The 26,479-nt window shown below is 37.7% G+C and overlaps 1 protein-coding gene across 2 annotated transcripts in view; it reads left to right on the top strand.

The window, feature by feature from the left end:
- The first annotated feature begins 12,759 nt into the window (after positions 1-12,759).
- Positions 12,760-26,479, top strand: part of DOK6 (docking protein 6) — a 360,407-nt gene continuing 346,687 nt past the window's right edge. For both annotated transcript variants that reach the window (XM_028102963.2, XM_088019411.1), the window contains exon 1: positions 12,760-12,825. In XM_028102963.2, the coding sequence (XP_027958764.1) occupies positions 12,760-12,825 (66 nt within the window). The remainder of the gene's footprint in view (positions 12,826-26,479) is intronic.

Genomic DNA, 26,479 nt, shown 5'->3' with positions numbered 1-26,479 from the left:
CCATATCTTCAATAATGATTCTCCAACCATCACAATATATAGTATTTCATGATCCTATAGACAGGAGCACAATGTCTTCATAATTCCTAAGTCCTGCTGTTCCTCCTTGCCCTATATGAACCTGTTGCCTGAGAAAGGTCAAATTCATCCTATATGAGGAAATACTGAATTTGGTATAATGCAAATATGGTATACTTTAGGCTTTGCTCTCAGATACTGAGTGTCGAATCCTGCATCACCACTTACTTCTGACAAGCAGGGTGTCCTCCAGGAGCTATTTAACCTCTGAGTCTAATTTCTCATCTGCTATATAGTAACAGCACCTACTTCATGTCTCTAGCAAGAACCACCTAGCACACCCTATAAAGATACTGGAAGAAATGTTTTGAATGCTTTGCCTCCTGTCTACAGTTACATTTAGGATTTTCACAGTTTAAAACACTACATATTTGAATGTTCTTGTTTGTTTTGTTTTCTCACTAAAATATCAGTTCCATGAGAATAGAAATTTTCATCTCTCTTGGTCACTAGCATTTCCCTAAGTGTCTAGAATAGCTTGCCCCCATTAATAGTGCTCCATAACTATTTGTTGAATGAATAAATGTGTGACTGAAGGAAATAATGAACAAGGGAGATGGGTGGACCAGTAAGACTAAGGGAGTATATAAAAAAGGTTAGAACGAACACTATGGGGAATGAGATATCAATTAAACAGTTCATTATATCAATAAAATTACTCTCCTATAGTATTTTGGATGCAGCAAAAATTAAAAGTGCATCTGGGAAGTGCAATAAGTAGTCGCCCTCCCTACAGTCAGCAGTCCTGAGCTCAGATTGACTTAGGGTCCTTGGGACTTGCACTGTGATGCTTTCATGACCTTCATACATTTAAGGGATTATTCTTCAAGCAGACATTACTGTAAATATTTTCCAACCATATATAAAGATTTAGGTAAATTATCTTCTGATAATTTTCTGATTGTTTTCTGGCTTTTCTACAATAAGTATGGATTGCGTTTATTATAAAAATAGGTGAAAACTAAAAACAATTCACAAGAAGAGATTTTGTTGTGTAAAAAAAAAACCCTCCTTTTATAAAGGATTGTTTATTAAACGTATAGATACTGAATTTTACCAAATAGATTTCATGATCTATTGAAATGTCTATGTACATATTCTATTTTGACTGATTGAGAAGAATATCCTAATAACTTATGCTAAATTTCTTGGATAAAAATAAGTATGTTCAATATCTTATTTTTGTAATTCAATTTTGATTTAACAGTTTATTTAGGAATTTTATTTTTATTTCATTAGTTGGTATTCTTATTTGGAAGTAACAAAACCCAACTCTAGATAAGTTATGGGGAACCTGTCAGGAGAACATTGGAGACATACATTCTGTTCAGAAGACTGAAATCAGACCATAACCAGAAACCAAAGGAATTCTAAAGGTGCAATAGAAAGTCATAGCAAAACAGCACACAAAGCAGCAATCTTGTCTTTCAGCCAAAGAACTCTCTTCTTCAAGATACTCCCTCAAGATGCAAAGTCCCTGTAAAGAATATCTTACTAGCCCAGATTTAACCTATGGCTGTCCCTTTGATGACAAAGTCTAGTAGACTGGTAGGTCGGTCTGGGAACCTTGACTTTTCATTGAGAGGCATCCCCTGGGAATATTAAGTTTATTAAAACTATTTACAAGGAGGAATTTTCCTAAAGGGACACAGCCGGCGACAGAATATCCATTCTCACTATGGGTTTCTGTTGAATTATCTTTCTTACTATTTTTTCCCAGATTGGCATACAAGTTATGTTAGCTATATAAAATTAATTTGAACACTTCTATTTTTTTATCTAATGTATTATATAATATATAAATAATCTGTCTTTAACATGAAAGAATTCATCAACAAATTATCTGGTCTTAGAACTCTGTTGGTCTCATCAACAAATTATTGGGAAGTAATTCCAGGGTAACTTTCTTTTTTAGCTTTTTTTTTCTTTTCTTTTTATTTAAATTCAATTAGCCAACATATAGTACGTCATTAGCTTTTGATGCAGTGTTCAATGATTCATTAGTTGCATATAACACCCAGCGCTCATCATATCACGTGCCCTCCTGAATGTCCATCCCCCAGTTACCCCATCCCCCGCCCCCCTCCCCTTCTGCAGCCCTCAGTTTGTTTCCCAGAGTCAAGAGTCTGTCATGGTTTGTCTCCCTCTCTGATTTCTTCCCAGGGGAACTTTCTTAGTTTAATCCATGATGGTTGATTTAGTCCCTCAGATTGTATGTTAAAAAAATGAGGGCTGGAACCATGTCTGTCTTTTTTATAGCTATAGTCCTGCTTAGAAGAGTGGCCAGGGTATAACTGTTGTGCTCACTAACAATTTGAGTGAATGAATAACCTTGAGGCAGTTTTAATCACCTATTTTTAAGGAAACATTTCCATTCATTAAATTGTTCCGCATTACTTTCTATACCACACTATTTTTTTCATTAAAAAATTAAGTATTTTGCTTTTTCTCATTTCCAATTTTATTTATAATTTATCTCCTTTTGATGAGTATATCAGTGCTTCAGAAAATGAACTCCTGCACTTAACCAATTTTACTATTTAATTATTTTTAGTTACAAGTACTTTCCTTAAATCTGGTATAATAATCCTTCTATTTTCCTTAAATTAAATTGGTATTTTGGTTGGATAGTTTCTTTGTTTCTATTCTTTTTTTTCCATTTCTTATTATGTTATGTTAATCACCATACATTAGAAACTTACAATAGTAAAAATTGCGAGTTAACATATACAGCAACTTTGTATTTAGAGTAGATTGCTTAACCTCTCTGTGTTTTAGTTTCTTCATGGATAGAATGGTGATAATGCCTTGCAGGGCTTCTGTAAGGATTAAATTAGTATAGACACAGTGCTTAAAAGAGTTCCTAACACATAAAGTACGCTCAACTTGTTACATAAAGAAGGCTTAATATGTTATATACCCTTTATTATCTTTTATTTTTTAACAATGATGTCATTTACAGCCATGGATTTATATCTCAACAAAGCTTTAAGTATATGACTCATAATATTTTTATACAGTGTCGTTTCATTATCTATTTTAAACAGTCTGTTGAAATTTGATCATTTATTTGACCGAAGCAGTCTTTGATTATTGTAGTGGTTAAAAAAATAAAAAAAGAGAGAGAGAATGAATTATTGGGTTTTGTTTAGTATTTGACTATTAATGTAAAGTTTTATTTTAGTATTGTTATTGTAAAATGTTATTTATTTTTCTTTGCTCTTTGCAGGTTTATTGAAATTTGATAGTTTCACATCATATGTTATTATACTTTTTTGCATTTAAAAAATTTATTAACATTACCTAGAATATAATATAATAGAATATAATAACATTTGAATTACAAATGTCTCATGGTTCTATTGTGGGTTTGCAAGATATAAAATATGACTCACTATGAGTTTTTCTCTAATTATAAATAAGTATATTTTATTTAGTGAAACAGTCTACATTTTCACTTTTAAAGTCATCATTTTTGTCATCAATACTTTCTATCCTTTAAAAATGATTCTTTTTGTGACTCCTTGTCATTTATTTTTATCTTCTGTTTTTGCTGTATAGACTAGTGTTTTTTTAAAAGATTTTATTTATTTTGAGAGAAAGAGCATGAGCACGCATGTGAGCAGGGCGAAGGACAGAGTGAGAGGGAGAGAGAGTCCCAAGCAGACTCCTTACTGACCTAGGAGCCTGATGCGTGGGGCTGGATGAGGGGCTGGGTGCAGGGCTGGATGCGGGGCTCAATCTCAGGACCTTGAGATCATGACCTGAGTGAAACCAAGAGTCTGACGCTCAACTTACTGAGGCACCCAGGCACCCCCTGTATAGACTAGTTTTAACCTCTTAACACATTCAGAGAACTGATATGATGAAGACCTAAAATTAATTTTAAGGAAATCTAATATTTAAATTGTACTGAAGTGAATTCCAGAAAGCAGAAAATTTTGAGTTTGTTCTTTCCCTAGGTATCTGTCATGAATCTGATATTATGGCATAAATGAAGAATATTTTTGAATGGTCAGATAGTTCCTTAGACATTTCCATTTACACTGTTTTCCTTTATGTTGCCTAAATTAAATATCACATAATGCACCTGATGTTTACCTGTTTTCTGACAGAAACCTGCTTGAACTGATATTTAAAATTCAGGGAATAGGAGCAAGATAAGCTCTGACACCTTTTCTGACTCTCTTTTAGTGGTTTGAATTGCCGCATAATGAGAAGGGACTGAAGAAGGAAGACACTGATGAATCACTGGGGTTTGTGAAACTGTGGTGAGAAATTGCCTCTCTGAGTCATGACTGACCCAGAGGCTTGTCTAGTCCCCGTGTGTGGTCTATAAAATCTATGACTCATAAAGCCAGATAGCTTGTCATTCAGTCTTAGGGAATGTTGGGATATCCTCAGAGGAAAAAAAAAAAACTCCTACCATTGTCTTTTTCCTATCCATTCTTCGAATGCTCCACAGGTATAAATTAATCACTGATCTGAGTCTTTTTTGATGATACTGAATATTCTTTCAGAAGAAGGTTTTAAGTTCTGATCTTGTGCCTACATTTTTCCTTAATTTATCCAGTTCTATTTAAGTACGATAGATCTTCTCTTTATTTAGAATCAATATTCTTTTTATTTTAAAATTCTGCGCAGAAATAAGACCCTAAAGAGAGCATGTGACTTCAAATCCTATAGTCTTTATTCAGTTTCAATACATTGTCATTTTAAGCATAAGGTAGCTCTGTAGTAAACTATGATATTAAAAGTTTTATTTATTATACTACTGTTGCTAAATACTGTATATATGATATTAAAAGACCTGAGTATAACATATCTGTGAATCAGCTAAAACACCCTTTGACTGCAATTAATAAGTTATACACTTTGCCTATCCAAATATAGTTAGACTAGTCATTAGATGGAAGTAAATAAGCTGCTTAAATTAAACAGTCTATTTCTCTGAGTTAAATAATTACTATAGCAGGAATACATGTAGATGGCATTGATTGTGATTCAAGATATAATATTCCTAGAAATATGGAGAGGATAAACCCTTATGCCAAATGATTCTTTAAGACAGAAGAAGACAATTGATACTCACTTTATAAAAACTATGTGATGGGCACTATGTCAAAGATGTCCTATCCCCTAATATTAACAGATATCTCTAAGTTCTTGATATTCACCTTTGTAGACTGGGAAAAACTGAGGCTCATGGAAGTTACATTTGTCTTGCCTGGTGCTCATGCTATTTCTACAACAGATAAGATTTCAGAGATAAAACAAGAGTGGCAGAAATTAATGATGATTTTGAGAAACAGAAAAGAAGCTGAACATCATATGTAAGAGCTGGCACCAGAAATTTTTAAAAGAAGCTACTAGAGACAGACAAAAGGGCTAAAATGTTTAGAGTGGACAAGTGGACAAGTGTCTGCCCTCAGCTCAGGTCATGACCTCAGGGCATCGGGCTCCTTGCCCAAAGGAGAGTCTGCTTCTTCCTCTGCTGCTGCCCCTACCCCTGCTCAGGTTTTTTTTCTCTCTCTCTCTCAAATAAATAAATAAAATCTTAGGAAAAAAAAAGAAACTATCATTCCATTATAGAAAAATCTCTGGATTAAAATAAAAGTTCCTAGAGAATTAAAAATAAATGACTGGTCTTATGAAACTGAGCAGGTCTCACTAAAATCTAAGGAGCAGTTTCTGCAACTACAACTGACTAAATAATTTTATCTCTTGAATTCTGTCTTGTAGGTATGCCAGTCAGTATTGGGTATTAATGAGTATGCCAACTAATTGAGATTTTAAACTTCCAAATTAAATTTAATAATTAAATATCACCATTTAATATCTGGAACATACTTCCTTGTTTTAATGGGAACTAGAAATGAGATTTCCAAATGTTTTCTTCTATCATTTAAGAAGAATGAATTATTTTATTTATGCTTAAATAATATCTCAGATAATAAATTTGAACAAAATGTCAAATATATATTTGAAATAGAAAAAATGTGTTAGAAATAACCAATTCATCTCAATGGATATTTGAAGCCCTATTCAGGAGAGGGCAGAAATTAGTAAAAAGTCAAACTCTATGTTAAGTGGGAGAAAATCATAAGGTAGTGTTTTAGTTTATCTCCTTTATTATTAAAATATATACCAACATGCTTTTGAAGTATTTGAAATAATAACCTGTTTCTGCATATCTAGCCTACAGGGAAGAGAACACTTTGCTTTCTGTTAGAACAAGAGTCGTCCCATTTATCAATCTCCAGCATCTAGAGAGAAGTCATTCAAAAAACATGGAAGTGTCCAGAAGTCAATGAGATCAGGGGAAGCAATGAGAACAAAAAGATAAAGCACAACTATTAGAGGAGACACATGGATATGAATAAAATAACACAAAGAACACTTGAGAATATCCAAATGACAACCTTTTGAACTCAGACAAAAGACTTTCAAGAGATATAAACTTGATTTCCCAATTTAATATTTAGAAGATGGCTTAAAGAGAGCAAAATACTGATTATATATGAGTTTATAGTCCAAAAGATCAAGTTCAAAGAATGTCTCAGAGGAGAGAGCCAAAGAATGAAGAAATGGGAAAAAATAAGGGAAAAAAAAAAAAAGAACCAGAGCCTAGGTCCAGGATATAACAGAAATTCCAGAAGGAGAAATAATATTAAGTAGCAAAAATTAAACAAATAATGGATATAATAATAGAAAATATTTCTATTACATTAATAATAAAATAAGAGTATTAACAAATTCCAGGTCATCTTAACGAGAAAGTACCTAAGGCATGATCCTAGTTATTCCTGAAATTTAAGGATGAAGGGAAATTTTTATAAGCTTCAGGTAGAAAGAAAAAGTTACACACTAAGGAAAAGTCAAATTGGCCTTACATTTCTTAACTGCACAATGTAAATTAAGGACAATGGAATGAATGGAATGACATACACAGACCACAGAGATACGGGACTGAAACCCAAGAAACCATACTATAATCAGTGCAGAATGTATCATCCACACACCTACTTCAGGAAAATATTTAAGAAGAGCCTCTATTCAAAAACAGGAACAGGAGACCAGGAACAGAAAAATATCTCAATACTAGGGGTGTTGGTGTCATGGAGTGTCCCCAAATGTAATGCTTTAGGTACAGCTTTTCAACTGGGAATCCTGTTCTCAAACTGTACACCTTTGAATCTAAAGAGACAATCTCCCCCCACGATTCCAACATGCAATGGTGCAACAAGCACAGTACAAGTAATACACACATTCCGGCTCAAAAATGAACTCAAAAAGACACACAAAATCAGGGGTCTTTAACAATTCTGAAACCCAAATGGGAAATTTGGGGCATTCTTGGATTAGTTCTCAAGGTCAAGGAGTGCTTCTCTATGATTCTTGGTTCTTCTCTCTAGGCTCTTGGTTCCTCCCTGAGGAACGAAGAATCATCTCTACTTTTAAAGGTCCCACATTTTCTTGCAGCTGGGCTCTTCCCTCAGCCTGCTTCCTGCCAGCAGAAGACTGGGAGTCCCAGTGCATCTCCTTCTCAGTCTTCGCTTGATAATGCTTCTCACCTTTGCATCTTTTGAGAACTTTGCGGGTTTCCTGTGAATCTTTTTATTAGAGCAAATCGAGAACGCTGCCATGAAAATTTGGTCTAAAGATACAGCCAAAGAGGTGACCATAAAATGATTGATTTCCTGAAATCTTAAAAAAAAAAAAAAAGAAACGTATCTTATAGTCCCACCTTTGGCTTTTATCTTTAGACCATATGTTCATAGTGGTGCCCAGGATTTATCTTTGTTCAGAAGTCATTTCGTCATCCTGGCATTGTTACACTTTGGAGAGGCCGAAGATATTTAAAACCATCAATTCTTGGGTCCTCTGTGTGGCTCAGTAGTTTAAGCATCTGACTCTTCATTTCGGCTCAGGTCATGATCTCAGGGTCAGGAGATTGAACCCTGGGGTGGGTTCATCGCTCAGTGTGAAGTCTGATTGAGATTCTCTCTCTTCCTCTGTCCCTCCCACTGCGCATGCACCCCTCCACCCCTGAAATAAATAAATAAATAAAATCTTAAAAACAAAAGACATCAGTTTTTGGCTCCTTTTTGTTTAATGATCCTCCCCTCAATTTATTCCTCTCCACTCTCATTTTACTAAGCAACAAGAAGAAGGCTGCATCACCAACACTTTGCTTGGAAATCTTATCTAGATGACACAGTTTAGTGGGTACATATTTTAATTTCCACAGAGCTGCAGGAACAGTTCAGCTAAGTTTCCTGCCTTCACATAATCAAAGTGCTCCTTCTTCCAACTTCTAATAATATTTTCCTCACCTTATTGTAAGATCTCACTCACAGTGTCCTCCATGTCCAAAGTTTTGCAATCTGTCTCAAGGTTGCAAGCCTTGAAGCCCTCACTAACACCCTTCTCATGGCCACTGATGGATTCCAAAACCATGCTTTGGAATTTTATAGTTTTTGGTATGGCAGCACCTTATTTCCACATAGCAAAATGGATTTCAATTACACATTTATGCATAAAAAATACCCCAAAAGTTGGCATATGGAAAGATGAAAACAAACTTTTGTTATCTTACAGCATTCATTATTTAGGAGCAACCAACAGCAGCTTAGATGGCTGGTTCTTGCTCAGGGTCTCTCAGTGTAGGGCAGGATGAAAGGCTTCACTGGGGAAGATCCCTTTCTGAGCTTCCACACAGGGCTGCTGGAAAGCCTTGGATGATCCTTCTCACTCACATAGGTTTCTCCACAGGATTGCTTCATATTGTGGCAGCTAGATTCCTCCAGGGCAAGCAATCCAATAAAGACCACCCGAATTGAAGTTATAGTCTTTTTATAACCTAATTTAGAAAAGGCACTCCATCACTTCTGCCATTCTATTCACTAGAAGTTAGTCAAAAAGTTCAGCCCACACTCAGAAGGAGAAATTCTATGGGACGTTATACCAAAATCCGGGGATCTTTGGGGGCCCAGAGGCTGTCTACTATAGTGATAAGATTATGAATGGTATGCTATTTTTGTGTGTGTAAGAAAAGCAGAAATAGAAACACATATATATCTTTCCTTACAACATCAAAATGAAACGATGTAAGGATAAAACGAAAACTAATAAAAATGGTTTCCTAAAAAGAGAGGTAGAAAATAGAGAGGAAGGGACAAAAGTCAGAACTATATCTCTCCACGTGCCTTGTTTAGTAGGTCTGATTGTTGGAAACATGTAACTATTTTACATAATGAGAATCTCAAAAGAAAAGAAACAATCCTTAAATATGAGATCTTTGTTTATATACTTCAACAGTAGTATCAACAGTAATTGAATTGGAGATATCCATAAAAACTGAGAATTTTTCTCCTTTGAAATATATTTCTAAAATAAAAGTATTTCATGTCCTTGTAACTGAAAAGCTTAGAATTGGTAGCAAAACTAATACCCTAGTAACCAGATTATGGGAACTGAATTTCATTTCCCATTAAAACAAACAAAGGTTCCTAGGGGAAATAATGGATTCCAGGTCTAGAGCTGGAAATGTACAAGATGAATCTGGATATCTTGTGATTGATCACAACAAAGCTATTAAGGTCCATGGGTACCTGATAAGAACACAAAAATGTCAATTGAAGCAGCTCCTTCTGGTCAAAAGATTGGGCAATTAAAATTCCAAAAGGAATAATGACTCTGATGGATTGAAATGTATCACATATACAAAACTCCATTTTTTATGCTCTTTCTAAGGTAAGAGGGTGTCCTTTTGTGTTTGCTAGAACACATTCAATATTTCTGAAAAATGGTTGATAAGGGTTAAGAATCAAGCATATTCCCTGCCTTTCCTATAAGGAATCTATTTCAAGACAATCCTATAGTTTTGAAAAATAATAGTTTATAAATTCAGGAATAAAATTAAATTAGAAAATGACAATTTTACAATCCCTAATGAAATAATGCATCAATGCACTGATCACCCAAGGTTGAAAAACCCTTAGGTAGACGTTTGGTGGGGTTTTTTTATAATGGATGTATTGGGCTGACAACACTTGAACCCTCTAATCAATGGAGCAGACATTTTGTTCTTTTTGATGTGATTTAGTTGAATATATACAGCACTTCTTATGGATTACTCTGGGAAAAAAAAAAGAAGAATGTCCTCAAATATCTAAGTCACGTTACTAGTTAACAGGAAGTTTAAGGCTTAGGTGACTACAGTAAATGATGCCATGAAGATACAATCAACTGTATATACACACACAATACACACACACACACACACACACACACACACTGCTTTATCAGAAATTTAAGAATCTAAAGTAACTGTAGGAGAATATTTAAATCATATCAGGGTGTTATAAAGACCTACATAAGTATATAAGCAAAGGCATAATCATTATATAATTATTAAAACCCAGATTTATGAAACCCTTAATACTGAGATTATCATTGAGAAAATTAATCTCTGACTTCAAATATCTCATTTATAGAAACTATTATATAAATGATGGAGAAAGTTAGTGGTCATGGAAATTACTATAGACCCAAACCAGTCTAGAAATGGTGTCTCTACAACTGAATGTCTGCCTCAGAGCCTCTGTTTCCTAATCTATTAAATGGCAAGTATTTTTTTTTTTTTTTTTTTTTTTGCGTAACACATGGCATTGCAAGAGGACTGGATGGAATAATGTATTTAAAGTATCTGCAAATCTAAATCAGTCTTCACATAAAGAAATCATAACCATGTAGGATACATAATAGCAACAAGTGAATGGAACAGACATCATGCCCCAGGTATTTCAAGGGGGGAAAAATCACACCATGTCAATAGGGAGTTTATGCAAATTTTCTGGGAAGGTCAGAGCTTGAGTTTATTTAGTCCAGAGTGACAGTTTAAGGGATCTTGCCAGGTTATTCTAAATATCGGCCTCAGCATCTGGTACTATGTGCAGTGGATAGTCCAAACCAATGTTTGTTACATAAATGAACGAAGAGGGAGAATATGCTGTTAAGGCAAGTTAGAGTGTCCGCTGAGTTGTATGGGCTCTAGATGAAGACTCCCGCTAATGATGGTACAAAAATCACCTTTGGGGTGCTTATTTGGTTGGGGTAAGTGGCATGCTACCTTGTCCCTTAAGCTTTCATATTTTTCTTCCCTACAATCAAGGAGTTTCCTTTCTCTCTTAAAATGATTATGTTCCCAAAAGGGCTAAGAAATTTTAAGTGAAAACATGGGAAGATACTGCTCGCTATGGTAAGCAAGAAGAGATATAAACATAATCTTTTGAACTTTTATCAAATTTAGACTCTTTACAAATGAACGAGTTATTTATAAAATTTTCAATCTTTATACATTTTTTTAAAAAACATCCTGAGCTGCTAGGCACTAAATAGTCCTGCTTATAGCAAAAACCCATACATTGCCTCCAGCTAAAATTCAATACTCCCTATTTCTACTTGCATCTTATAAAAATGATATAATTTTTAAATTAAAATTTCTTTACATTCGGGAATAGCCTACTTTGGAATGTCATGAGTTCCTACGTAAAGCGGGGGGGGGGGGGGGAAGTTCTCCATTGTTTTGATTTTACAAGTTGAACATTTCAATAAATCATTTGCATCCACCAGTAATAGCTATGGTCTCCATTTCGCCTAGAAGATGAAAAGCCAGGAGCCACTTTCAGTCATAGTTAACTAAAACGCGTGCATAAATCAGTCCACTCCGGTCCTTCTCGCTGCTTCTTCGCGAGAGGACGTCGGCGAGGGGCTGCCTCGCCTGATTGCTCCAGTCTCCTCAGCAGCAGAGGGATTAGACACATGCGCACGGTTGGTCTCTTTGTGTGCACCAGGAAGGGCTCGGCGTCGATTTACACTTCCTAATGGGGCAAAGACCTGGAACGCGAGCGTGTGCTCAGGGACAAAAATGCACGCACACAAGGCCACTGAAATAAACAATTGTCTCGCTCTCGTTTGCCTTTTCCTCTTTGGGAGCTTCCCCACGGCCCTTTCCCCGGTGTCCAGTTGGGGAGTGGACACTGAGAGCCCCGGAATGAGGAGCCGTGTCCTCTGGAATCCCACACCCGGGAGAGCGATGCGGGCAGAGGGAGCCGGCGGGGGGGTAGCGCGACCCTGGATCCGGGGCGCGGGAGGAGCTCCCCGCCCGAGTCGCGAGGGATGGAGCGCGTCTTGCGAGCATCTCCGAGCGCAGCCACCCCGCGGGCCAGAGGGAGGGAGCCGGGCGGGCACCTCGGCCCGCGCCCCCGCCTCCGCCCGCCCCTCCCCCCGCGCCGGGGAGCCGCGCGGGTGCGCTCTGGCCAGCTGTGCGCCGCCGAGTGAGGCGACAGCCCGTGGGTGCTGCCGGGGGCGGCGGCGCGGAGGGGGCGCCCGCAGCTGGCGGCAGCGCGGGCCCGGCGCTCGGCTCGCGGCGGGGGGCGGAGGTGAGGACCGGAACGAGGAGGGCGGGCGCTGCTCGCGGCGCCGGGCCGCGTTCCCTGTCCGCGGCCGCCCTGCCACCAGCCCGCGTCCCCGCCGGCGGGAGCTCGGGGGACCGGGCGGCGGCGCGGCTGTGGCGGCGACTGGCTGGATGCGAGACCTGCGCGGACCTGGCGGCGGACGGCGGCTCTCGACTCTGCGAAGCCGATCGCGGAGGGGACGAGCCCGAACGCGCTGGCCATGGCCTCCAACTTTAACGACATAGTCAAGCAGGGCTACGTGAAAATCCGCAGCAGGAAGCTGGGGGTGAGTTGCTCGCTGGGCTCTCTCCTTCCCCTGCTCGCGTTTGGCGCGGCTGGCTGTTGTGGGGGGCCCGGGGGGGCGGGGAGAGGTGACCCGCGCGGGCAAAGAGGGACATGGCCCTTTCGCAGACAGCCCGCTTGTTGCTCGGCCGGTGTGGGGGCCCGCACTTGCCTGGGGGAGGGGGTCTGCACACCGAGTTGAGGGTTCCGGGAGCGCCTGGGTCCCCATCCTCATGCGCGCGGTGCTGGTTTGGACCAGACTGAGAAGTCATGTAGACGAAGGGGATTGTCAGCTTTAAAAGATGAATGTGCCTAGGAGGGGGTTTTATATATAGTGCAACCCACAGTGGTCTGCTCTCAAAGTGTGCGCCTTTCGGGGAGAATTGCTCGGTGTGCAGGAGGTGGACAGACGCTCCGGTGTGTGTGTTTAGAATCACCATTTTCTAACCCCGCTTCCCAAGCCCATTTCGAAATTCGCTTTTGATGCCCTACCAGCGCCGCGCGTCCCCGCCGGCGACTGCCAGCGACTTTAATGCGCCCTGAGGAGTTGCCCAGTGGCAGGCTCCCTGGCCGTGTGCGCGCCCGGACAGGTGTACCTGCGCCCGTGTGCAGGCGGGTGTGTGCTCACCGCCGCCGACACGGCAGCGTTCGCGACAGCAAAGTTTATGGAGACCTTGTCGTAGTTTTTTCGTGAAAAATGGTCTGCCTGACTTGGGAGAGAAACAGTGTAGACCCCTGGGGGTTCAGAAGTTCTCTAGTGACCAGACGAGGAGGTAAGAGGGACGCGATGACGGTCTCGGAGGACCTGGGTGTGGAGCGGTGAGGCCAGGAGGGGAGGGGCGGCCACTTGGAAACACAGCTGCCCAGGCTTGGCGGACCCGCGGGAGCGTGCGGGCGACGCGCAGGGGGTCGCGGTGGAGGCAGGGGGGCCCGCGCGCGCGACGGGAGGTGGGCAACCTGGGCAACCGAGAACGACCTTGGCCGGCCGATCCAGAGCAGGAAGGGAAGCTCGGTGTGGGGACGAAAGTGCCCCTTACCGAATTCCCTAGACGTTTCTCTACCTCACCGTTCTCAAAGTTCCAGTTCTGCGAAGCTCCGGAATCCTGGGGCAAAGCGGCCTTGAACAAGAACATTCCCCGTGTTCCCTGCTGACTGGATGAATCCTCCAACTTGGAAAAAAAGGAGGGAGAAGTTCGTTTACTTTCTCACTCAAAAAGAAAGAAAGAAAAATAACGCTAAATATAGCATTAGCAAATTGAACGAAGGTAGGACAGAACCCCTGAAACCCCTAAAAGAGGAAGGGTCACTACGCACCCAGAAGTCGCCGTGTCAGGAGTTGGTGGACGCTGGTGTGGGGGGCAGGAGGAAGGGAAAAGGCAGACTTGTCTTTTTTGTGCTGCCTCGGCTGGGTTTCACTTTGAAGATGAAGACTGTACCCTGAGGAGAGGAGAGACCCACTCTCTCGAACTTCAGCAGCTCTGTAGCAGCGGGGAGTACAAAACTGGGTGACCACAAAGCCGCCCACCTCGCAGCCCGGCGCCTCCGTGCGCCGCTGCGCGCGTGCAGGGCCAGAGAGCACGCGCGCGGTGCAGCCCCTCGGGCCCGGTTCAAGGGCTCTTGGGCAGAAAATTGAGCCTCATGTTTTTTTCCCAGCGAGATAAGGAAGAACCCACGTGTAAAACTGCAGTTGTCCAGGAGGCTGACGGCATCTCCCAGCCGGGACGCACTGCTCAAATCTGTCACCCGCACTGCCCAAACAAGTAAGAGCTGGAGGGGAGAACCGTTTTAGGAACTTGACCTTTGAAGCCCTTTGCTCTCCCACAGGGTGCTGGCTCATCCTTCTCGCTCTTTCCGTCTTCTTGGAATCTCAGTTGTGTCTGACACCTCAGACGTTACAAGCTAATGGATGATTCAAGGCCCCCGGGGAGATGTGTATCTGCTTCCACAGAGTCATTGTGTACGTGAGAATGAGACTAAGGAATAGAACCCTGAGAACCCCCGCTCCTTGCGCTGTTGGTCCTGGGGTCTGTAGGATTCCTCTCCCATCCCCAGCTTTCCAGGATTTCATACAACAAAAACTGAATATGCCACCTAGTTAAAATATAGGATCCAAGGAAAGAGCATTGACTGCTTCTTGGGTAATCATGGTGCTAAGAGCCTTTGAAATGTCCTTTTAAAACACCATTGCTCCTAAAGATGTGTGCAAATGTATTTGCAATCCCAAGGCGTCTGTCTCTTTCCATACTCACTGCCTTCAGAGAAAATAAAAGCATGTTTACATATAGATTAATTTTATGTGTAGATTAATTTTGTCTTCCATTTCTACTTGAGAATTGTGAACTTCAGAGTTTGGTGTTGAGACAGTTTTGTTTTGTTTTAGTATTAAATTGAAATATTAAGCTAAATTAACCTTGATTATTTTGAAGAATTTTATTTATCAAAAAGAACTCTAGAGACTTTCTCTTCAGAATATTCTAGTATTCAGAAGGGTGACTTCACGTGACACAACTTCATCTACATGTTTCTGTGAAGCTTAATAAGTAAGTGGGTCTTATTAGATAGTAAAACTCTAAGCAAATAAGGGGTGCCATACACATGAAAAGTCATATCCCAAATCATAGAAACATGACCTATCTAAATATGAAAATTTCATTTTCATAGTTAATAGTACATAATACTAATTTTGTGGACTCGGAACTATGGATTTTTCCAAATAAAATATGGATTTTTTCCAAATAAAATATTTTAATTCAGAAGATACATGATTCTTCTGTGGTTTATGTTTAGAGCTAAATATCAAAATAAAAATTCTAATGAAATATGCACAGATATTTGATTTATGATGTACAGAACTCATGCTTTCAAAAACCAAATTTTATAATATTCTAAGGGGGAAAAAGAACCCTGGGCACGAGGTCAGTGGTATCAGAGATTATTATGACATGAAAATACATTTTGAGATGAAATGTTCTACCATACCCTTTACTCCTTAAAAGTTAGTGTTCCTTATTGTCCTGAAGGAGAGCAGAAAAGTTCCACTTGCCCTTTAGGCTGGGGGACAACCCTGATGAAGGTGCTTCCAGACTGAAGTGGTTGAAACAGCCCTTGCCAGTCTTCTTAGAGAATCCAGGGCTACCTGTTGAGGACACTTCTCTAGCCAGTTATTTGGGCAAAGTAGTAAGTATTACACAATGTTTGGAATGTTTGCTTTGAAATTTGTCTTTACACGTTAATCAGCCTATCTTTTATTCAGGAAAATAATTTTGAAAAAGAAATAGTATTATCCTGGATTTTACCCTTGCCCTTTAAAAATATGTGACATGACTGTTACAGTCATTTCTTCATAGTCTGTGTTAATTTTTCATTATAACATGTCATTGTTTCTATAGATATACTGTTTTCCTTTTGCTTGATTTAAAAGCCCTTACAATAGTTCAGTTCCTTTTGCCCTCTTATATGTTGCATGATTGGTATTATAATTCACGAGGTACCATGGTAGTCAGTATTTTGTTTTTAAGAAAAGGTTACTTAAAACACTAATTAAAAAAAAAGCAAATGCATGTTGGTCAAAATTGTTTCTCTCTTAGCCTTTATTATCTGTTTCCTTCTGAACACTGATAGGTTAAATTTAGTCAGCAAGGCATATGTTGTAAAATATCCAACGTATTCTTGGTTTGCAGATAAACTAAGAACTCAACCACTGAAACCATTGCTAGAACTTTATACATGGCTTATTGACTCTATAATGCAGCAAAGGTAAATGCAGTGTATCATCATCATCACCAGCATTAACCTCACTGTATAAATTCCAGACTGCCATAGTTTGACTAATTCTAGACTCGGCCCTCACATCGTTTTTAAGAAATTCTGTTCAAATATAGCAGTGTGAATATTCACGGGCACATTGTACACAGACAAATAGTATTTTACACAGATTGTTTTTTATTTCTTTCTCAAAGTCAGGTGAAGGATTTGTATTGGTTTGTGTGGGTATCAAAGGAATGTCTCGGGGAGACGAACCATGAGAGACGATGGACTCTGAAAAACAAACTGAGGCTTCTAGAGGGGAGGAGGGTGGGGGATGGTTTGGCCTGGTGGTGGGTATTAAAGAGGGCACATTCTGCATGGAGCACTGGGTGTTATGCACAAACAATGAATCATGGAACACTACATCAAAAACTAATGATGTAATATATGGTGATTAACATAACAATAAAAAAATTTTTTAAAAAGGAATGTCTCAAGATACAGTTGACATTTGCACATTCAACAAATGATCAAATAATTATGGAGCATCTACTGTTTATCAGGTGGGGTGTGTGTATGTGTGTGTGTGTGTGTGTGTATGTGTGTGTGTGAGAGAGAGAGAGAGAGAGAGAGAGAGAGAGAGAGAGAGAGAGACTGTGAATGTTCCAGAGTCATGTTGTATTGTCAGGGTTAATAACAATAAATACCTCCTACATCACTACTACTCATAGTATATTAGGCCAGTAATAGTCACTTTACCCCAACCTGGCTGTAAGGGAAGCAGGGAGATGTAGAGGATCACATTTGGAGTGTGTGATGAGCCCCACTTTATGAGCTGAACATCCATTCAGGATTTTCTCATTTGCATAATCTCCATTTGTTTCAACCAACTTACTGTGGATTCATCTACATCTTGCCCTCTCTCCCTCCTTCTTTTTTTGTTTTAGTTTTTTCTCCCTCCTTGATTGAGACACTTCCATCTCTGGGTTGACTCTTGATCTTCCTATAAATTCTTTGGGTTTTCCTGTCCTTCCACAAACAGCTTTCTTCTGATGATGGAAGAGAGTAGTTTTCATTAGAGATATTTAGGAAAATTTACCCCTTTACAGAAGCTCATTCATTAATATAAATGGGAATTTTCATGGTTTCCCAATTCCCAAAATTCTCTGGTTTCCCAAATATCTAGAAAGTATTTTACAAAGAGTGATTTTATCTTGTATGACATGCATTACCAATTTACCAGGAATTAGACGCATTAAATATATTTAAGATAAAATGTATAAATAACTTAATGATTTTGACCATTCAAAAGTTCAGAAGAACTCTCAGGAACATTACTTCAGCTATGAATTCCTAAATCTATGTATTTAAAACATGGAAGTTGTATTGGGTGTACTTAATCTTTTCTCTTTCTAGAATATTCTGTATCCTGGACATTGCTTTCTGAAAAGGAGCCATTATATCCATGGTTATTTATCATTTATCTCTTTCTTATTAAATATAGAATTTAGAATGTATGAAAAGTAATATTTTAGCTATTTTTATTTTTGACTTTTGTTTATGGTGACTATTATGTATGTGTTTAACACTGTGTACATTCCACTTAATTTCTTTACCTATGTCTGTATCTATTTACCTATCTATATATTTCTACAAGAATTACTGGATCTTAGAATTTTAGAGTTGAAAAAAGTCTTATATACGTTCTGTAGAATCCCTATATATTAATTTGTTTGCAATTGTGTGTGTGTGTGTGTGTGTGACATATCAGGTATTTTCAGAAATTAATGAGATTTTTGGTCTTTTTAAAAAATCCTTATGCGTGCACATGGGCATGCCTGATGTTCTTTGAACTTTCGAGACTTAAAGCCAAAAACAAGGATAATTAAAGTAAGCCTAACAGTAAAAGTACTTTGCTAGATTTTGATATTAAATGATTATGTCTATGCACTACCTGGGGCAAGCCATTAAATCAGGAATGAGATATAAAAATTCACATCTCAGTTTTTATCTCAATATATTTACACATGACTGCTAGCAAGGTGAATCTTAAAAGATGGCATTTCTTCAGATAACAAAGATTATACTCAGTACTCAGGGAAATCTTTCAAATGACTGAAATAAATTGTGAGTAGGGTAATCATACAGTGGTCAAATATCTTTGTAAGATTTACATTGCCAATTTCCTTAAATGTCTTTCAGAGGTGCTCAATAATGGTTGATATTTAGGATCAGTCTAAAATAACATGCAAAAATAGTTTAATTTGAAGCCTATGTCTTTGAAATAGGTATGATCCATTTTTGTTGAAGTATTTTCACTATAATATGTTGTTCTGTTTGGATCATAATAACCCATGTGAGTTATACTGAGTAGGACTATTAAGTATTTACGTCTTTGGTCTGTTTCTAATTACATCCACTTCATTTTAGAAACTATACAAAGATAAAAAGCAAGCAATACTAACAAAATAAAAATTACCTGTTTTCCCACCATCTAATGATCTTTTCTAGATTTCTTAAATTTTGAAGTTTTAGCTTTAAGGAAAAAATAGTTCTATCAAATGGGACAAACTAGTTAAAAGAGAAAATACTATAATTTCTTTACTTCAGTTTTATTGCTTTTGTCTCACGTGACTCATAGTGTTTTCTTTTCTTCTTCAAGCTCTAGTAACTTTGCCCAAAGAGCTCAAGAATGTAGGTAGAAAACATTTTCATTAACTTTCTGCATAAATCTCCACTGGTTTTATTTTAGGATACAGAGCAGGATTATCCTTTGAGTACTTCCTTTTTATATTATAACACTACTCCTCAATGAGAGTGTTGCACCTGTCAGTCAAATTGAATGGAATAAGAAATGATATTTTGTTATTAGTAGAGAACAGAATCTCATTTAATAAAGAAATGTTCTCATGTTGTTTGAAATAAATGGTGGTTGTAATATTTGAACATGTGCAAAATATGTCTCCTGTTATTGTACTAAATTCATTGTAAAATTGTCTAATATTTTGGCTTAATAGTAAAATGACTGAGAGGACAAACACTTTGAAGTTTGATTTGAGTCTTCATAAGAGTAACATAATCATTTTGCATTTTGGTGTACCATGCCTTTTACAGCTTATAAAGAATTTCCACACATATTGTCTTACATAATTTTCCCAGCTTTTGAAAGTATATTTAATTTTACCCTCATTTAATTTTACCTTTTATACATAAACTCAAATCCAAAAGAAGTAAAAGGAATCAGCCAGAGTTACAGAGAGACAGATTGGTTTTGCAGGTGGTTGTGTATACACAAATCCAGAGATCCTAACTTCAGGTGCAGCATTATATACACAGTGCAACAGTTTCCATTTCCTAATATATGTAGACAGGTAGCAACACAGCTATGTGTACTGTTCAAAGTAAATGTGTTTTCTTCGGCTGGTTACTTAGTGTAAAGCCAATATTATCATTATCTTGACTCAACTTTAAGTTATTTACATTGCAGATGAAAGTGCTACTGGCAGGTGGGAGGTGGTAGAAATGGCTGAAGGTGATCAAAAGACAAACAGACTTCCGGTTGTAAGCTAAATAAGTTCTGGAGGGGGAATGTGGAGCATGGTGACTATAGCTAACAATACAGTATTGTATTTTTGTATTTTTTAAAGTTCCTAGGAGAGTAGATCTTAAAAGTTCTCCTCACAAGAAAAAAAGTTGTACCTAGGTGAGGTGTTGGATGTTAACTAACCTTAGTGTGGTGATCATTTCATAATGTACACATATATCAAATCATTATGTTGTACACCTTAAACTTATACGATGTAATATATCAATTACATCTCAATAAAACTGGAAAAAAGTGTTATTTAGTGAGAGAATTTATGCCACAATAAGGAGATACTATGCAGATATTTTTCCAGGCCACTTTGAATGGATGTGATTTCATTTTTAGGTACCATCTAAAAACTGGTTAATTTCTCCTTTTAAGAATGGAGAACAGGCTCCAAAATGCAGCTGATATCGCCTGTGTAAACTTTAAAATGTTTTTTATTTATTTATTTATTTATTTATTTATTTATTTATTTATTTATTTTAAAGATTTTATTCATTTATTTGAGAGAAAGACATTGTTACCCAAATCCAGACACACTGGGCAGTGCTGAACCAGACCATGACCTTTGTCTGCGAGACTTGGTTGTTTATTTGTTGTGTTGCTTGCTACTTTTAAGGGGAAAGAATTGAAATAGATACACTTAAATGATGTTCCCTTTTTTTTAGTTCTCTTATTTTAAAAATGTCTGTATGCCATTCTGTTACTTACATGTAGGTATTTATATAAGATATATAACATGGGTAAGCATGTACAATTGTTTTTCTCTTCATGATTTTTTCCTTGTAAACATGAAATTAGTTTTCTCTGACCATTCAGTATGTATATGTATGTGTGTGCATACATAGATACGTGCATACATACACATGTGTTATATATTAAATATAATGGTATATATTCCCAAATGACATGTAAGTCCTCACACACGCTGAATTATATACGAATATAATAGTAAGGTTAACAGGAGAAGAAATTGTACATAAAATGTCTTAATAGCATACAAGTTAAATTTTTATTATATAAATTATTACATGTTCACATTCTTTGAAAAAAAATTATTATTATTCTAAAATTGAAATTCAGCATGTCTTTTAAAAACTATGGCTTTTAAAGGTTCGCAACCAGTAAGAGAAAATTCTTTATCTCTGTTTACATAACCCTAGTGAAATTTCTAACATCGTATTCAAGAAAAGGAATGAAAGCATACTTTTTACATATTTGAACTTGCTTTGAAAAGTATGCCTTCTCATTTAACTTACTAGGAAAAAGGAATACGTCTCCCTGAATGTTTTAAGGGCCCTGGGGCTGTGCTGTAGAAAGCATCCATGTCATCATTTTCCTGATGCTTTTATAGACTTCATTACACTTTGGAATCTTTAAGTATTTGTTCTGTAAGTCTTCTAAACAAAAGCGCATCTAGTGCCAAATCATGATGCTGAGTTTAACTGGAAGCTACCAAATTATGTATAAGTATGAAATGTGTTTTTCTGTACATTTAAAATAACAGCTATTTAAAACTCTGACGGCTGCTTAACACACATACTGTTGCTTTCTGATACTTTACATGATTATCTAAATTACTTAGACCTCTATTTAAAGTGATCCTCAGTTATGACTGCATGTTGGAGTTACTTACAGAGCTTGCGCTTTTCCACATTGATTTGGCCTGGCTGGGTTTTGAGCATGGATATGCTTTCGAAGTTCCCCCCAGGGGTTTTTACTGTGGTGCTATGGTTGATAATCATTATCATACTGAGGATTTGGGGAGAAATAAGGAAAATAGGAGATCTGTTAGGCCACTGTAAACTACTAAAAACACTGTTATTAGTGCTGAGACTTATGAATTGGCATTCCCGAAATATAAAGTTAGTTATCCAGTAAATCAGTCACATAATGCTAATTACTGACAGTCTATAAGCCTTTATAATGTGAATACAAAAATGATAAAGTAGAAATTTCTTTGAGGGACAGAAATTCACTTCTAAAACAATGTGGTGGACATAACTCAAAATTTTCTAAAGACTCTGGATCATTCTTTCTGTCAGTCATATTGATGCTCAGCTGAGGCTTCTGCTATTAATATGGCTACTCACAAAAGACTTCCTTCTTTACTTGTGTATTCTAATCTAAGTAATTGCAATACCATGGCAGTTTAAACTCTACTTCATTTAAAACTCAGTAAGTTCTGAATGATGCTGTTTTTCTTATTGGAGATTCAGTGCTTCAGACTATTAAAGGAAAGAAACCTCAACCTTAGAGTCTATTTTATATTCTTCATAGATCTGGGTTTATGGCTATGCGAGGCAGTCACTGCTATGTAGCACCTCATTTTTGGTGTCTCAGAGGTTTCTTTTGTTCTGTCTTTTGTTCGTTGTCTCCTACTTGAGGAGACAGAGCATGAGTGGATGGGTGGGAGAGAGAATTGGGGCAATATATGGCAAAAATCTAGAGTACACATAGTATGTACTTTATGGCTTGCAGAGAAAGTAACACCAAGCTGAGAAATCACGAATAAAGAAGGCTTTGTTGTGAGTTCCATGCCTAAGAAATGGCATACCTAAATAATAATATGTGTCTGGATGGGTGAGCAGCATTGAGGTAAAGGCCCAGAATAAAGGGCTTATAATGTTCTAAGATCCCACAAAGTCACTGATATATTTCATAAAAAAGGGTTCATTCTCAACTTAGCAACATCCCTGAATCTTGAGTGCATAGAATTCATTGTAGTAAAGTAGTATTTAGGCAAGAAGACCAATGAGCGGTGAGTTTTAGTATCCAAGAAAGGCCTCTTCTACTTGTAGTGGCTAGCCATAATTGAGAATCACTGACATAGAAGTATTTTTTTTCTAGCACTGCACAGAAGTCTTCTAACAATCATTGCTTGCATTGAGAAGTTAGCTGTCTTATTGTCACCTTTTGAAAATCATTAGACTTTTCCCCTCTGTCTACATTGAATGCCCTCATTTTCTGGTTTTCAGGGATTTTGCTATGCTATGTGTAAATGTAGTTTTAATGCTATTTATTATTCTTGGGTTTGTAGTGCTTCTGGATTTTATGGCTTGATATGTTTCTTCAGTTCTGAAAAATTATTTGCTATTTCCCCTTCTGTCAAATCAATTTTGTCCATTTTTTTCTCTCCTTCCTTATTCATATACTAGATCATTTATACCATATTTTCTGGTCTTCTGTGCTTTTTTCTTTTTCATTCTTTTTCACTCAAAGCTTCAGGATATTTTCTTCAGGATATTTCTTCTCATTTCACTAATTTTCTACTCAACTGAGAATAATCTGTTAAATTTATTCATTGTATTCAGTTTAAGTTATTTTTTCAGGTCTACAGTTTTCAGTTGATCCTGTTTTTTAGTATGTCCTATAGAAATAAATTTTCAGTTTTGTCTTTGGTAGGCTTCAATACCTTCAAGTAGATGATTTTTGTATTTGTCCAGCTTTTCTAATTGTCAACATGCAGGCTTCCCTGCGTTACCTAGTACACCACTAACAGGAATGGAACATTCTCAGCTGGTTGAATTTTGTAGTGATTTCTGTGTGGGGAAACCGAGGCCTTGTGGTCCTCCAGAACTCCACTGAGAGCCAAGAGAGTTAGTTGGCTGTAGCTCTTCCTTAGTGGCGAGCCCCTCTTTCTGTGGTAATTTTGTCTTTGGGTATTTTCAGACAGGTTATCTATCTCTGGAGGAGAACTAGAGTTCTAGTGAAATTGAAAAAGAATGAAGGTATTTGAGTGATAGGACTAAACATGACTGCCCCAGGTAGTGTGTGTGTGTGTGTCTGTGTGTGTGTGTGTGTGTGTATGTGTGTGTGTAACCTGCCTCTGCATAAAAATGGGAGGCGGGAATGAAGCAGTTAGAAGCCTCCTCTAGCATTTGACTTAATGAACAAGGCCAAATATTCCTGTCCCTTTCAGCAGTGGTTTTTAACACTGGGCGCATATTACAATCACAGGAGATGGTTTTTAGTGTTGTTGGGTTTTTTGTTTTTTTAACGACAAGTTCTGCTTCCAGAGATTCTTATTTAAATAGTTGATCTCTGGGCAATAGAATTCCTTGTTCATTTGTGTTTGTTTCATTTGGTATTAATCTACCCAAAGGATTCTACAATAAATGACATACTTTTCACCAGAAAAGAATTCAGGACAAGTTGTTTATCACTATATATTACCACAGAACCCTACTGAACTAGAATAAATTGGTATAGTATGCCTCTGTAAGTGTTAAATGAATTAACAATATGAATCAGATATTCATCATTTAGTTTTTCATCCAGCATTTCGATCTTTTTCCCAATATTTAGAGAGCATCCCCCCAACATCAATATTATGGATGTTGAAGATAAGAAATAATACCTCACATTATAGAAGATGAAATTCCAAAATATTCTTTCCTCGTATCTTTTGCTGCTAGGGCATGAGAAATGAGCTAGGTATTATCAATTACATGACCAGACATTGGGTTAGTGATAAAAAAAAAAAGGCAACCCAGGACAGGGATCTTCACAGGGGACAACAGAGTAATTGTTTCCACTGGATTGATTTATTGATACAAAATTATAAGCAATGTAAACTGTTGTACCTACTGTCCAAAAGCAATAGCCTCATCAAGAAACTTAATGATTTAAGAGATCACTTATTGTTGTTGTTTAGGCTTGAACCTGGTTCTCCAGCCCTCTATTCCTAATTTGAAGTAATGAAATTTTTAATATATGTCCTTCTATCTAAATCAGCCAGTGTCAACTTCTATTACAACTGATAGCAACTAATACCTCTGACAGATAAAATGGCGTTATTGGAAGTGACCCAATTAAATCTTAGAATACACTTAAAATAATTAAAGTAAGGGATATGAAATGTCTTTCCTTACCACTATGTAAACCGTAGAATTCCTTTTCTATTGTAGTCATTGCTTGTTTGGACATTTAGCACACCATTAGTGAGTTATTCTGTTCACCCATGGAGAAATGTAGAAGCTTTGATGAGAGCATACATTCAGACCATATAATTAAGAGAATGTTTGCTTTTAAAAGAGGGACACACACAAACATACCCAGTGAATTTTTGACAGAAGTGCAAAAGCAAATCAGTGATACATTTTCAACAAATGTTGCTGGAGCAGTTGGACATCCCTGGGCAAAGTAAGTGAACCCCAACACAAACCTCACACCTTGTAACTCCAAACAGATCAGGGACGTAAGCATAAAAAAGTAAAACTACAGAATTTTTGACAAAATATATAAGAAAATCTTTGGAAACTGGGTCTGGACAAAGATTTCTTGGACTTGACATCAAAAGCATAAGCTGTAAAAGGAAAAATTGATCAATTAACCTCATCAAAATTAAAAATGTTTGCTTTGTGAAAGAGCCCATTAAGAAGATGAAAAAAAATTGCTATAGACTGGGAGAAAATATTTACAAACTATGTATCCCTAACAAAGAACTAGTATTAAGAAAACCTCTTAAAACTCTATGGTAAATTTAAAAAACAACAACAATTCAATTAGAAAATGGGCAAAAGACATGAACTGACACTTCACAGAAGTTGCTATGCAGACGGCAAATAAGCAGATGAACAGATGTTCAGTATTATTAGCCATTAGGGAGATGCAAATTAAAACCACCGTGAGCTATCAATACACACCTACTGGAAAGGCTGAAATAAAAAACAGTGACAACCCCAAATGCTGGCAAGAAGGCAGAAAAACAGGATCCCTTGAACATTGCTGTGGGAGTATGAAATGAGGGTTCCAATACTCTTGAAAACAATTTGGCAGTTTCTTAAATAACTGCCAGACAACCCATCAACTGCAGTTCTTGGACATTTTTCCCAGAGATGTGAAAACTTGCTCTTCATGCACAGACCTATACATGAATGTTCATAGCAGCTTTATTGGAAACACCCCCAAACTGAAAACAAACCAGATGTCCATCACTGGGTGAATGGTTAAGTAAACTATAGCGTATGCATATCATGGGATGCTGAGGAATTAAAAGGACTACACTATAAACACGCAAGGCAATGAATCTCCAGATTATGTTGAGTGTGGGGGAAAAAAAGTCCTGAAAGGTTATAAACCGTGTGATTTCGTTTCTGTAGTATTTTTGAGATGCAAAATTGTGGAAGTGAAGAACAGGTTCCTAGTAGCCAGAGGTTATGGACAGGGAAGCAGGAGTGGGGTTTGTGTGTGGCTGTGCTGATAAAAGGGCAGCGAAAGGCATCCCTGTGGTGAAGGAAACGTCCTGTATCTCTACTGTGTTCCTGTGGAGATCCCGGCTGTAATATTGGATTAGAGTTTTATCAGATGTTCCCATAGG

The sequence above is a fragment of the Eumetopias jubatus genome, unplaced genomic scaffold (genome assembly GCF_037043125.1).
Source record: "Eumetopias jubatus isolate StellerSeaLion01/CBP00866 unplaced genomic scaffold, mEumJub1_p1.0 scaffold_16, whole genome shotgun sequence".
NCBI lineage: Eukaryota > Metazoa > Chordata > Mammalia > Carnivora > Otariidae > Eumetopias > Eumetopias jubatus.
This window is presented reverse-complemented; position numbering and strand designations above follow the sequence as displayed.